This window comes from Eubalaena glacialis, chromosome 1 (genome assembly GCF_028564815.1).
Source record: "Eubalaena glacialis isolate mEubGla1 chromosome 1, mEubGla1.1.hap2.+ XY, whole genome shotgun sequence".
Lineage (NCBI taxonomy): Eukaryota > Metazoa > Chordata > Mammalia > Artiodactyla > Balaenidae > Eubalaena > Eubalaena glacialis.
In genome coordinates, this window is record NC_083716.1 from 25,707,236 (window position 1) to 25,721,538 (window position 14,303).

The 14,303-nt window shown below is 50.7% G+C and overlaps 1 protein-coding gene across 3 annotated transcripts in view; it reads left to right on the plus strand.

Annotated features, from left to right (window-relative positions):
- The window catches only part of SH3PXD2A (SH3 and PX domains 2A), a 234,468-nt gene that overhangs the window by 84,058 nt on the left and 136,107 nt on the right, over positions 1 to 14,303 (plus strand). For all 3 annotated transcript variants that reach the window (XM_061198315.1, XM_061198218.1, XM_061198261.1), the window contains exon 3: positions 4,141 to 4,216. In XM_061198315.1, coding sequence (XP_061054298.1) covers positions 4,141 to 4,216 — 76 coding nt within the window. The remainder of the gene's footprint in view (positions 1 to 4,140; positions 4,217 to 14,303) is intronic.

The window sequence follows — 14,303 nt, forward strand, 5'->3', positions numbered from 1 at the left end:
TGTACTAAGTCTTCAACACCTGGTGCATATTTTAAACTTACAGCACATCTCTGTTTGGACAGGCCACATTTCAAGTGCTTAATAGCCACGTGTGGGTAGTGACTGCCATATGAGACAGCTCTAGGGCTTTGCTACTGTGGTCCATAGACCAGCGGTTTAAATTATTTCTAGCCCCTAACAGAGGGCTGACATCTAGAAGGCACATAGCAAATGTTTTGGGAGGAAAGGAAGGAATGCATGAATCTTACGTGCCCCTGTCCACTTCTCTGGGCACCACCATCCCTATGCACTGTTAGAATCTCAGAATCTTATGTCAGAAAAGGAATTCAGGAGTCAGAGAACAAATGCATGTCAGAGCTGATAAGAAACTTAAAGTTTCTTTTTTTATATAACTTTTTTTAAAAAGGCTTACCATTTATTTATTTATATATATATTATATATATGTATTTTGGCTGAGTCGGGTCTTAGTTGCGGCACGCGGGGTCTTCGTTGAGGCATGCGGGATCTGTCATTGCAGCACACGGGCTCTTCATTGCGGCACGCGGGCTTCTCTCTAGCTGTGGCGCACGAGCTCCACGGTGCATGGGCTCTGTAGTTTGCAACACGCGGGTTCTGTCGTTGAGGCAGGTGAGTTCAGTAGTTGTGGCGCGCAGGCTTATTTGCCCCGCAGCATGTGGGATCTTAGTTCCCCGACCAGGGATCAAACCCGCATCCCCTGCATTGGAAGGCGGATTCTTTACCACTGGACCACCAGGAAAGCCCCAGAAACTTAAAGTTTCTATAGCCTAACTCCTGCCAGCCCCAAAGAGATAGGGCAATTTGGGTAAGTCCCTCAGCTTGCCGGGCACAGCAAGCCACTTTCTTTCAGGAGAAAAGGGATCTGATGAGGGCAGATCACTCTACACGGGGCATGAGCTGGGCCTGCCTTTCTCCTCATCGTCTCTGTGTTCTTCCTCAGAAATTCTATGAAGCTGCTTCTCCAAGGCCTCAGGCCTGGCCTTCAACGTATTAGTTATATCCATGTATTTGTCTTCAATCTTCTTCCAGAAAAGATTTAAGACACCTATAAATTTGCATAGGTTTCAATGAGATGAAACAAAAAATAGAAAAAATGTTAAGAAAGGTTCATAGGTACATGGAAAGGGTGTTCACTCTGATATTACATGTAGTAGCGAATATCCAACAGTAGAGAGTAGGTAAATCAACCATGACCCATTCAAACCTTGAAACATTCTGCCTCACAGTTAAGAATGCTGATATGGATCAGTGGCTGTTCATTGACCACAGAAGGAACTAAATCTTTGGGGGATGACATACAAGGCTCCCCACAATTCATCCCAACCCACCTTTGTAGCTTGGTCTTCCACAAGTCCCCCCAACTCTCCACACTGAAGCTCTTATGTTTCCTAAGCAGGAGAACATCTCACATATTTGTGATTTTATATGAGCTGTTCTTGAGCTTCAAATGCTTTCTTCATCCAGTCTCCTGGTGAATTCATATCCATTCCTTAAGATCGACTTCAAGTGTCACCTCCTCTGTGAAGTCTGCCCAGATATTCTCAGGCAGAGTTGGACATTCACCTTGCCTAGAACTCCCTGCTAGTTTGGCTATCATAGGTCATTAGTATTATTGTTCATGACTCTGCCTCCTGCCTCAGTCTGTGACTACCCCAGGGGCAATGGCTCTGCCTAATTCATCTTTCATTCCCTTTGGGATAAGATGTGGGACAGGACGCAAATGTTCCTTGAATGAATGGATAATGAATTAATGAACAGACCCCTCTTGTGGCACCTATCGCTTTCTACCTTGTATTGTCTTTGTTTGGATACCTCATCTCTGTTCCTGGATTGACAAATCTTCCAGGACAAGAACAATGTGATCCATTTTTGCATCCTCTACCACAGCCTGCCCTAATGCCTACTGTTTGAATAAATGAGCAAAACTCTCGTTAAAAAAAAACAAACAAAAAAACAGTGCCAATATGGAAGTAGTCACTGACGTGGGACAATGTCATTACACACTGTAATGAGAGTACTTGATGAGCTTATTTTATCTACATACATGTAAGAACATCTGGAAAGGATATATATCCCAAATATTAATGCTTCTTTTTCAGGGGGAAGGATTATGAGTGATTCTTGCTCTCTTTTTGACCACCTACTGCTTCTATAATTTCTAGTTTTTCCCCTCAATGAACATCAATTTCTTACGTAATATAGAAATAAAATTTACAAAATAGAATATGGGTGAGGAAAATGGGGAGAGGAGAAAATAAGAGTTCTACTCCATGTAGAATTTATTTGAAAATCTATTGATTAAAAAAAAATCCTAAGTACAGGTTTATAGTGCTATGGCCCATTGTCCATATTTACACGTAGCAGGCAATTATTAAAGGTTGGAGAGGTGGACTTATAACATTGGGGTTTGAAAACTCATGAGCCAGCTTTTGCTGAATCTTAGACTGTGTTCAGGGAAGTGAAAGTTAATAACAGTGCAGTCACTGTCTTGTTTTGAACGGAATCTGACAATGACCCGCCCTTCACGTGTGGGCTGTAAATAGCTTGTGTATGTTGGATCTTGATTGTGCAAGAGAGGATCCTAAAATCATGCTGTAGAGCTGGGTGAGTGGGTGGGTAGATGGGAATATGCACACGTGTGCACACGTACATACACTACACGTGTCAAATCTAGTGTAGGACCACATTTCACCACCTCCAAGTCAGCACTTTGGTCCAAGCCAATAAATAGGCTCCTGACTGGTCTCCCTGCTTCTTCGCTGTGGCCCAGTCACTTCCCTGTAGCTTGAGCCATCCTCTCCATGACCCGGGCCCCACCTGGATCTCATTGCCTATACCCCGGCCCCTGCTTACTCGACTCCAGCCTCCACTCCACCGGCCCTTCCCCTGCCTGGAACATTCTCCCCCTCCACTGTGGCTCGCTTCCTCACCTCCTGCCGGTCTCTGCCGAATTGCCATTGATTTGTGAGGCCTTCCACACCACTCTATATAAAATAACTGTTCCTTCCTGTTCTGCCCCACCACCTTATCCTACTTCATTTTTCTTCATAGCATGTATCCCCCCAACACAGTACATATTTGTTTACTGTGTGTCTCCCCGCAACTAGAATGTAAACTCCCTGAGGGCAGGGACTTCGTCTCTTCTCTTTACTGCTATTTTCTTAGTGCTGTATGTAGATGCTCAATTAGTATTAATTAATATTCAGAAGAAGGAATGGACTGCAGATGTCATGTGATGGATCTTCCTCATTTTACTGATGAGGCGCCTGAAGCCCAACTGAGAAAGCTTGCAGCCCGGCCCAGGGTCACACAGCTGGGTCCGCGGGGCTAGATCCCACTCTCCATTCCGCTCCACCTCCTGCCCGCCCACTCCTTGGAAGGGAGACTAACCACACACACACACAGGGGCTGTGGCTTCGTCCATCCTGTCTCCTGTGTGTTTTTCCAGTTTATACAGAATTTCAGCCCAGAATAGCAGAAGAAAAAACAGCTGTTCTTCCAGAACCCTGGAAACTCTTCCAATGGGTCTGTCCCTGGAAAAACAGCAGCAATCTCAGGGTGGGAAGGTAGGAAACGGAGGAGGGGGTCTTCCAGCAGTGGGGGCAATGGGCTGGATTTGGTTTTGCAATTAAAATAACATCTGGGTCTGTTTCCGCAGAGCGGTTCTGGAAGGTGGGTGGTCTGTCTGAAGCATCAGGTGGGGCCTTCCCCATCCTGGCCCCGGGAGGGATTAGGATGGCGGGTGACTGAAGGGCTCACCCAGCATATGACGTATGAAAACAACTGGGTCCGGAGAAGTCTCTGGAAACCCCACCTGCAGCCTGGCCTGAAATCTTGCTGGTCCCTACCCTGGCCTCACTCCGGGTCATCTCTGGACACCTCCCTCTACACCCTCAGGCCTCCTTGAGATTGTTCAGACTCCCCCTTTGATGCGTAGAGAGCTCCGGCATCCTCCCACTCATGCCCCATGTGGTTTGTTAATTGTCTGTGAAATGAGGGATTTGAGGCGTCGCTCATCCGTGTGAGGACAGTGGGGCCCTGGAGCAGTGGAGCGGAGTGGGGAAGGGACACTGAGGGCCGTTCCAGTCTCCTGAATCCTGTTCCTCTGTCTGGCTCCTCAGATGCAGCTTTTGGATAAGTTTCCCATCGAAGGTGGCCAGAAGGACCCCAAGCAGAGAATCATCCCCTTCCTCCCAGGTAAGCTTTTCATAGCCTCACTAATGGGATGGGGGACACCCTGAAGAGGGACATTCTGTAGGCCAAGAAAAGGCTGACTACTACACCAGAAATTCTGGGCCAGGTGGGCCTAGCAATCTGCATGTTAACAACTCCCAGGGGATCGGAAGCCCCTGATTTTGAAGGCCATTGTCTTCGTAGGGGCCTCTCCCACCACTCCAGGGCCACCTCTGCTCACCCCGGGCCGTGTAACTTAGGAGGAGTTTCTCAGGCTCTGGGACTTTGGTTTCCTTTTTACAAAAAGCATGGAGAGATCAAGTTCTCCTATGAAAGGATGAAAAACTGCAGGCTGAACTCCTTCCACTGGCTACCGTTGTAATCACAGGTAACCTTAAATCAAGCACACTTCCCCCTCAACCTGCTCGAGTCCTCCTGGCACCATTATCCAGCTGAGGCTCTGACAGCTTAGGTAACACGGCCTGTGAGTTGGCAGAGTTAGGATTTGAACCCGGGTCTGTCTGGTCATAAAGGCCATTAACTATCACACCATTTTGGAACATGTTTAAGGCAATTGATTATGTTGTGTAATCTAGAGGGAATCTTCTCAGGTGTGTCATAACCTGCTATTACTGTGACGTCTTCAATCGGTGTTGGAATTTATAGCTTACAAAGTGCTTTTTAATTTGTGATCGTATACAAATCTCCACACTGAGGCATGCATTATGATTTCTGCTTGAGGGATAAAGATGTTGAGGTTCAGAGATGTTAAGTAACTGCCCATAAAAGTGGCAGAGCCGAGGTGTGAACTTGGTCTCCTGCTCCAGACTGGGCTCTTTGCCCTGAGCCATGTGGGTGGTGCTGCTTCCTGGGTCGCCGCATCCCCTACCTTTCCCCAGGCTAGTGATTTGGGCTGGTTCCCAGGGGACCTTCCCTCACAGTGGTGTTCACCCTCCATTCCTGCTGGGCCTGGACCTCCCCGGACTTCAGCTATCAGTGGGACCATCGCAAGAAGCAGGTCTGCATCTCATTAATCCCTGGCATGCAGCCAGCGCATGGTTAGTACCTGCTTGTTGACTTGCAAACCTACCTACGGGCAGCCCCCCCAGAGAGTGGTTCTTCTCTGAAAGGTACTCCTCGTGCACCCCCATCCTCAAAAACAGTGAAAGACAAGAGAAGGCATTGCCGCCTGCCCTCCGAGTCTTATGCTAAAGTTGGAGAGAATCAATTTAGCTACAAAGAACTTCTAAATCCTCCAGTTTAGATAAGACCAGAATGAGTCAGTGAGGGTGTAGGGAATCTCGGCCCTGGACCCCTTCCATGGAGGCAGAGGACTGCCTCTCTGTTCCTGGCCTAGGAGTTAACGTGGGGGACTTTTGCACCCCTGCCTGGCTTTTTGCTGAGTCTCAAGGGAATTTGGAACGACCAACACCCAGGTTTGTAATGACCTTAGATGTTGCTCCAGTACAGTCCAGATGGTCCTCCACCAAGGACCCGGGAGCCCAGCTAGGATGCTGTGGACACAAGTGTCCGAGAGCCAAGGACGCCAGTGCCCGGCCCTGGGTGGACTTGGCCTCGGGGTGTGAAGGCTGCCTGTTGCTCTAAAAGAACCAGCTTTCCCCCCATTCGTGGCCAGCGCTCCAGGGAGAGACTGCCTCACTATCATTCACTCAGCAGGTGTTTATGAGGGGCTCAGCCTGTGCCAGGCCCAGGAATAAGTGCCCGGGGCCAGGGACTGTGGTGGCCTGGAGAGTCCAGGGAGATCTGGATTTGTTTCCTTCATCTAAAGGAACCCTCGGGCTAGTGAGAGAGACAAGACCTACTCCCTAATCAGAGAAGCTCTTAAGGCAAAATGTGACCTGCTCTACCACTGTGAAATTCCAATTTTGATGGAGAAGGAGCTCATTGTGAGCCCAAGGCAACAAAAGCCTCCTGAATGAGGGGGACCTGGAGCTGACCTCGAAAGATGGGTGGGGTTGGGTGGGGTGAAGTGCAAGGCTCATGTCCTGCTGCTACCACAGTCCAAAGTCACAAGAGTCAGACTGTATGGCTTCACCCCGGAAACTCTGACTCTGTTGGTTACCAATTGTATTGCCTTCTCTGTGCCTCAGTTTTCTCATCTGGAAAATAAGGATGAAAACATATCTGCTTCATGAGGCAGGACTGAGACCTCTCTGAACTTCAGTTTCCTCTTCTAGGATTGTGGTGGGGATTAAAAGAGTTCATGTAAAGTGCTTTGCACAGTGCCTGTCCCATAGTAAAAGCTCAATAAATGGCAGGTGTTAATAAAGAAAGTGCCGCCCCACCCTGCCATCCCTAACTCCTGGGAAAAGGCACAGGACCCTGCCCCCATAGAGATGTGATATTGTGCATAGTGGGTGATATTGTCTAGAGGACTGCCCCCCCTCCAGTCCCATCCTAAAGGAGGTTTCCTTTTCCCCTGCTTTTCTGTGTTTCTCCCCTTCCTTCAGTGGGGCTCTCTCTCCAAAGCTTCCCTTTTGATCACTTGCTCTCCAAGACTTCAGAATGGACATTGCTGGCCATTTGGAATCCTACCCTGAGACTCCCAGGCCCTGTTCCTGGCTTTCCCCTCACCCACTAGGAAATACCAAACCCTTTCATACTTTAGTCCTTAGCTTGGACAAGAAGGAAAAATATTGAAGAAAAACAACCCAATATAAGCAGAGCCAAGCAAGCAAGGGCTGAGTGAGCATGAGGGTTCCCAAGCCACCCCACAACCCTGAATCAAAGGGGCTCCCCCAGGAGGGGAGGGTTTTAGAGAAGGGCAGTGATGAATGTTGCCTGTCTTAGGTCGGGTTCCAAAAAGCAGAGCCTGAGACAAGGACTCTTAGGCAAGTTGACTTTTGAGGGCTGCTCTCCAGTGAACATCCTAGGGCAGTGAGGGACGCAGCACAGGGAAGGGGAAGACACTGGGCCGAGATGTGGGTTCACCTAAGTCTGGCCTCAGCCTGACCCCATGAGGAGCTCTGGAGGGCAGACGGCACCACAGAGTTGTCCCTTCTTAGGGGACAACTTTTATACTCCCCATAGCAGTATGATCTGTGATCAGCCCCCTCTCCCAGAAGTGTGAAATATGGGCAGGTGCTCCTGAGGGCTGAGGGCGTGTCCCTGGAGAAGGGGCAGCTGTGACCCCTTAGTAGCCAACACCCACAGAGCACGGGGTGGGAGCGTCAATGGTAAGGGGCTCCAGACAGGGCACCTACAGGTATACTGTATTACCTAACACCAGCTTGAGTCTCTGTTTCCACCTCCCTGCCTTTGGAGAGGCTGTCTGCAGGCACCTGCTGATTCCCCTAGGCTAAGCCCTGGCAGCAATGACTTTGGCAGAACCTCAGAGAGCTCAAAGGCACTGAGGTAATCCAGCAGCCTTTGCTCCTGCAACCCGGGGAGGTTAGCAGCCAGCCTCAGGAACAGCTCTGCCAGCCCTTTGCCTGGCCTGGAATTTCCGAGCAAGGGAAACCGAAGGGGAGGAAGCGGAGAGCGCCTGTTGTCTCCAGAGGGGCCTCAGTTTTTAGCTTTGGAGGTGACGGGACATGATGTGCATTTCTGCTGCCCGGGCATGGGGTCTGAGGGTATCTTTGGAGCATTAGGCCAGCTGCTTTGCTTTGGCTCACCTGGCTGCGGGCTCCTGATTGGGAGCTCATGGATGTTTAGCTGGTGGAAATGACAGAGAAAGCAGAGGAATTGAGAGAAGAGAGGGAATCTGAGGCTCACATGGTTACGTGCTTGCTCATCTGACAGAGTCCTGACTGTCTTCATTTAATTATGAATCTAAAAAGATTGGTTATTTAAGTCACAGTATTTTTTTAAACTTTACTTTGAAATAATTATAGATTCATAGGATGTTGCAAAACTCCTAGGCACTCTGTATTCCTCCCCTCCAATTCCACTACCAAAGTACAGGGTAGGTGGCATTATTCCCAATTTAAAGACAGGTCAAATCACTTTCCACCATCATGTAGCCACTGAGCTGTGTACCCATTGCCCAGCTTCCCCCGGTGGTGATACCTTATGTAACAACCGTACATTATCAAATCCAGGAAATTGATGTTGGCACAACTCAGTTAACTACAATTACAGACCCAAGGAATTGAATTTCATTGTAAGGAGGTAGAGAGGGCCAGTAAGCAAGCATGCCAGCTGGTCTTTAGGAAGGAGACGGTGGTTTGACAATAGTCCCTGAGAAGTTCCACTCCCAGGCCTGACCTCTTGGCATTCCCACCTCCAACAGAAAAGCAGGGGTGAACCTTGTTTTACATTAAGGCTTATTCCTGAAAACTTCCGTGAAATTTTGCTCTTTGGGACAAATCACATCATCTTTTAGGTGTCCTAAATGCTATTCTTTTTTAAAGAGGTACGTGAGAAGTCCTTTTGCAAAGTAGAGCATTCTTTTTTTTTTAAGTAATTCTTTTTTTGGTTTATGTATATTTTCATAATTGGGGGCTTCTTCTGAGTTTGCTGGAAACAGGGCAGACCTGGAGCTCAGAGATTGGGCAGTGGTGTTGACCCCAGTGGGAGCACAGCTAGTCCACCAACTGGGAAAGATCTGAGATTTTACCCTATTTGTAAGCCAGTTAAGTTAGCTTACTCCAGTTTCATGGATGCCAGCTGAAAACGCGAGACTCCTGGGTCAAAGACAAAAGACTTCATGATGGCACAGCAAGCAGCATGAGTATTGCCTCCAAGTCCCATAGGGCATGACCTCATGGGCCCAGAGCAATGCCTGCACATGCAATGGGTTGCAATATAGGAGAGGAACCAGATCTTAAGGAGCCCACATCTTTTATAATGGGCGGTAAGCAAACCTACCCCTTTTGCTCTGGAGAGAGACTATCCCAGTCTCCCAAGGCTCCATGCAAACCTGCTGTTTGCTCCAGAGCAAGAGGCTCCCTGCCTCTGTCTTCTAAAGCTGTTTGCTATACAAACACCTTTGAAAAGATAATCCAGAACAAAAGGCGGTTAGTGCTTTGTTGACAAGACATGCAGAAATGCAAGAGAGCCAGAGAGACTTGTCTTACAACAAGTGTATCTGGTGCTTTTTGGGGTCTCCTGCTTTGGGGAGAGGTGGACAGAAGTGAAGTCTTTAGGACACTGGGCCAAGCATGATGGGGTCAGCAGCCTCTCAAGGCAGCCTACTGTTTACATGGAACTTTCTGCCTTGTTTTAGAAGACTGTTGTGGAAAATCCATCTCCTGTTGCCCATCCTGGGATTGGAGTAGATTTCCTGTATATCTTGACTTTGCCAGCCCAAGGAGGCTCCCTGGGAGGAAATGGTCATTACGGAGTGAAGAAGAGTGTGTAGCTGCTGATGTAAAAAGCAACCCACTGCGACCAGGGACCAAAGGGCTTCAGAAGCCAGGCAGCGGAGCAGAAAGAGGTGAACTCACTTGGCAAAGGCTGCGCGAGGTCTCCCCCCACTCGCAAGCCATCTGTGTCTCTCTGCTGACTGGTACTGGGCCTCTGAGCTTCCAGAAAGCCCCTTCAGCCTAATAGCAGTCAGTCCCACCCACAGGTATACATACTCCTGGGTTGGTGAGGCGTGGAGAAGCTAGATTGCTTAGGAAGAAAAGTGAACCTATCACCTTAATCAAAGAGGTGCTGCCAGCCTGCAGGCAGCCTCGTGACCTCACAAGCTTAGAGGGGTGTATTTTTAGAAAGCAAGCATGCTTCGTTCTTTGGTACCAGCTCACCAGTTTACGTACCGGCCCCTTAGTGAAGAGGCAGTCTGGAGCCCCAGCGCAGGAGGGTGCTGGGTGAATTGCAAGCACGGTCTCCAGGTCCTTCCTCTCTCTGCCCCCCAGAGCCCTGTGCAGCAGATCCGGTGTTTGTTCCAGCACAGAAGGAAGCAGTGGGGGAGGGATGTCTTTAGCTAGAGCTGGTCCATGGCGCTGGGGAGAGCTGGCCGTCTCCCTGGGCTGTAGGCAGTTCTGCTTGTCCCCACCAGGCGTCAGCCTGAGAAAGCCCTCCCCAAAGTGCCTGGGAGGCTGTAAGGGAATCAGTGGCTCAGAGATGCTGGCAGGTGCTACAGTCCCCAAGGGAGAGGACCTGAGAGGTTTCTGAGCCCCACTGATGACCTGGGATGGCAAGAAAAGGCAAACCTACGTGATGAAAGAGAAAAAATAGGGTCTGCTGGTAATGCCAGGGTTTTCAAAAGATCAACAAGATTACAGGCCTGAGAGGTACCGTGTGCTGTTTTAAAAGCAACTTGCCTGTAACCTCCTCTGGAAGTGCTGGGTCTTCTCTTGCTGTAATTACTGCCCCCCCTCCCCAAATCATTCTCTCACTCTGTAATCTGGGGCGGGTGGTTCCCAGGGCCTGTTCTTGGCATCCGAATGCTACATGGAAGAGCTGCATGTGTTCGTGCCTGCCGCAGGTATTAATTGAGCACCTGCTACACGCCAGGCCCAGCTGTAGGCACTGGTGATGTAGCTGAGAACAAGGTAAACTGGGCCACTCTTCTCAGGAAGTTCACCTTCCAGTGGGGGAGTCAGGAAGCAAACGAACAAGTAAGCAATTTCCAATAGTGCTAAGAGCCAGAAAGAAAAATAGCCAGGTCATGTGGCTGGGGCATCTGAGATTAGGTGGTCCCAAAAGGCCGCTTTACAGAGGTGACACCTGAACTGAGCCAGGTGTGGGCAGATCAGCGCTCGGGGTGCCAGGCTGAGGAGCCAGCAAGCTAAGTGTGACTGAGCATGGATGTTTAAGAACAGCAAGAAGTGTGTGAAGCAGGTGGGGAGTGTAGGGGATGAGTGGCCACAGCGAGCCGGGCGGACAGGAGTTGTGGAACCAAGGAACTCCAAAGCATGTCTTCTGCGGCAAAGAGACGGCTCCACACGCGTGTGTAAGCTGTGCCACTCAGCCCAGTCACAGGCATCCGGGGTCGGTTTCCTCGTCTACCAAATGGGTTAATCATGGTTTGGGACGGTGGTCCAAGCGTGTTATGCCTGCAACGCGCCGTGTGAACTGCAAAGGGAGAGGCGCCAGTGCTGCAAGCCTGGTGGCTCGGCTGCAGGACACGTGGGTTTCCGTTGCGCTGCCCTGTGCCTGCCCGCACTCTCTGTGCTGAGGCTGCTCCACAGTTCAGCCCTGACTGCACTTCCTGCTGCTCCTTCCTTCCCTGTGGTAACTTGCGAAGCTGCAAGGAGATTCTGTCTGAAGGGCTGATGATGCAGATGGTTGATTGGGGCTGAAAGATGGGAGGAAGCTGAGCGTCCCTGGACCCGACGCTGTGGTAACAGAGCAGGGTCACGAGCTTTGCAGCTCTCAGCTCCAGAGCTGCCAGGTCTCGCTGGGAATAAGGAGCTTTGCTGGAGGCAGCCACTCAAGGGCCCCTTTTACTTTTGAAAGTCAGTGTGGATCAGGCCCCCTAGTCCTTCCCCCGTGTCATCCCCCGAGTTCAAGACCAGGGAAAGAGTCAGGTCACTTCGTTACCACATGCTATGTGTCTTCATTGTCCAGAGATAATTCTAGAAGGGAATCAGCCTCCTGCACGCCCACCCCAAACCCTCAGCCCCGAATGAAGTGTATCCTGGGGTATCTTCCACAAGAAGCCTCTGATCTAAGCAGAAATGTGTTCTTTTCATGGTCTCAGTCAGTCTGCCTAATTTAATGTGCAGAAAAATGTGCCCTGGATGGGGAGCCAGAATGCTGGATTCTAGCGTAACTCTTGCTAATCACTGTGGCACAACACTGCATACGTTAAACTAGAAGTTCGATAGAGCAACCAGGGATCTTCTTGCATGTTGGCAAAGTCACCAGAGGCCAGTGATTTCAAGTCTCTGTGACATTCCTGATCTCCCCTACCCTCTCTCCCCTGGAAATAAATTGTTTGCTTACCTGATGCCCAAACATCCTTTTTCAAGGGTCAAATCCTTTCACTCCTGCTTAGCGGGCACTCAGGTGTGCCCCAGGAGTGGCACTGTCAGTGAATTCACACTCAGGTGTAGATGACTGTCAGGTCAGTTACCTGAGCTCAGGTGTGATAGAGGTGAGACAGCAAGAGGGCAGCTGGGAGAAGGAAGCAGGGACTGGGCCCCTGGGGGCACCTTGAGAAGCCTGGTCGATGAGGCTGTGTGAGCTTTCAGCATGGCTGTCACACAGGACCAGGCTGTGCCATTGTCATGGGCCAAGCTGAGGGGTGAGGACTTGTCCTAGGTGTGGTGAGAGGTTTCTTGAAGGTTTTAGGCTGAGGCCCCGTGATCGGATTTCTGTTTCTAAAGGATCCCTCAGCTGAGCTTGTGGGATAGACTGGAAGGGAAAGGGAGCAAGCGTGGGGCAGGGAGACCCATGGAGGCTGGACAGGGCATGACAAGAGAGGAGGGTGGCTTGACCCGGGCTGGGCAATGGTGTGGAGGGAACTAGATCTGAGATGTATTTTAGAGGAACAGCCAGGAGGCCTCGCTGATGGATTGGAGCTGGGGGTGAGGGAGGGGTTGAGAATGACAATGCCCAGGTTCTGTTGGGGGCAGCCCGGCCCAAGATGCAGACCCAGTTTTCCCAGGACCTCTCCCCCAACTCCAGCCTTGGACTTCACCCTGGGGGTGAAAGGAAACTTCCTCCCTCCTCCCTGAGGTAGCTGAAGCCTTTGGCACATATGAAAGATGCTTTGTGGTGGGGAGTCCCGCCACCAGCCGCCCTCCCCAGGAGCCTGTGGGCACTAGGCGCTCTGGCTTCTGGGTCCAGGGGGGTAGGAGGGGTGGCAGGGGTAGTGGTGGTGCAGGAAGAACACTGAGGTCCATTGAGAGGGAGCTCGGGGCCCCCCTTCTTAGGAGGTAAGGGGCGCTGGTGGCAAATCTCTACAGTGTCCCTGGCCTGACCGCTCCACTGCTCTCCAAGGTCACCCCAACTGGACCCAGCCCAAGGACAGAGCCCCAAGCCAGAGCTCTTCCCTGGCGGGAACTGAGCTGACTCTTGGAGATGCCCCAGGCCCATATGAACTGATGCACCATTCATCCAGAGGCCGCCTGGCTTCGAGCAGTACAGTTGCTGTGAGCCCTGAAAACACCCCTCCCCCTTCACCTCCACAGCTCCAAGAACTGACATCCACCGAGGAGGCCCCAGGACGCCAGGCCACCGGCCTCCAGACCACAGTGGGCCTGAGGGACTGGCACGGCCTGAAGGTAGAGTCTGCTCACCTGAATGCACCTTCCGAAGGCAGGGCTGGCAGCACAGGCCCTCTCTACCCTTCAGGGGCAGGGAGTCAGGGGAAAGGGCCACGCTCCTGTTTCCCCGCAGGCCAGAGCCCAAGGGCTGGATTTCCCCTTAGTGAGAACGAACGGGGCAGATCTCAGGGAGAATTTCTAAAGCTGCGTTGCCGAAGGAAGCTGTGTGACCCAGCTCTACCAGCCCCAGAGCATGGTGGTTCCAAAAACGCCGGCTTTGGGCTCAAACACCTCTGGGTTCACACCTGGGTGCTAATTGTCCGAAACTCTGCTTTTTCCATGGCGAAGGCAGTTAAGTGTTGCATTTCAACAGTGGAGGCCTCAGAGCTTGATCCCACCTCAGCCTCTCAATAGCCTAGCCGTGTGACCCAAGGCCAGCCTTACTCAGCATCTCTGCACGTCCATCGTGACCCTCATCTGTGCAGTACCCCCAGGGCTGTTGAGAGCATCAAATGAAATGTTATCTGTGAAGCACACAGCAAGCACTCAATACTTGATGGTGATCTGGTGAGTCTTAGTGCAGGGCTCGACACAAAAGGTGGAACTGTCTCTCTGGGCTCCTTTCCAAGAGTGAGGTCTTGCAGGCAGTCTTGTGCATTTCAAGGTCTGCTGCTCAAAATGTAGCTCACAGATCAGCAGCACAAGCATCGTCTGAGAGCTTGTTAGAAATAGAGTCTTGGCCCCCACCTCAGGCCCACTAAGTTACAGTCTGCATTTTAATGACATGCACAGGTGATTTGTATGTGCAGGAAAGCTTGAGAAGCACCGTTTTAAGGTCCAGTGAAGCCCTTCGGTAGGCTGGCTGATTGCGTTCAGCACTTCCTGAGTGTTTGATTACGTTCAGGCCATTCACATAATATAAACCACTGAACCTGCGTCGGTAAGTCAGTTTCTGACCTAAAGCAGAGGTGCATGGGAGACGAGGCTTC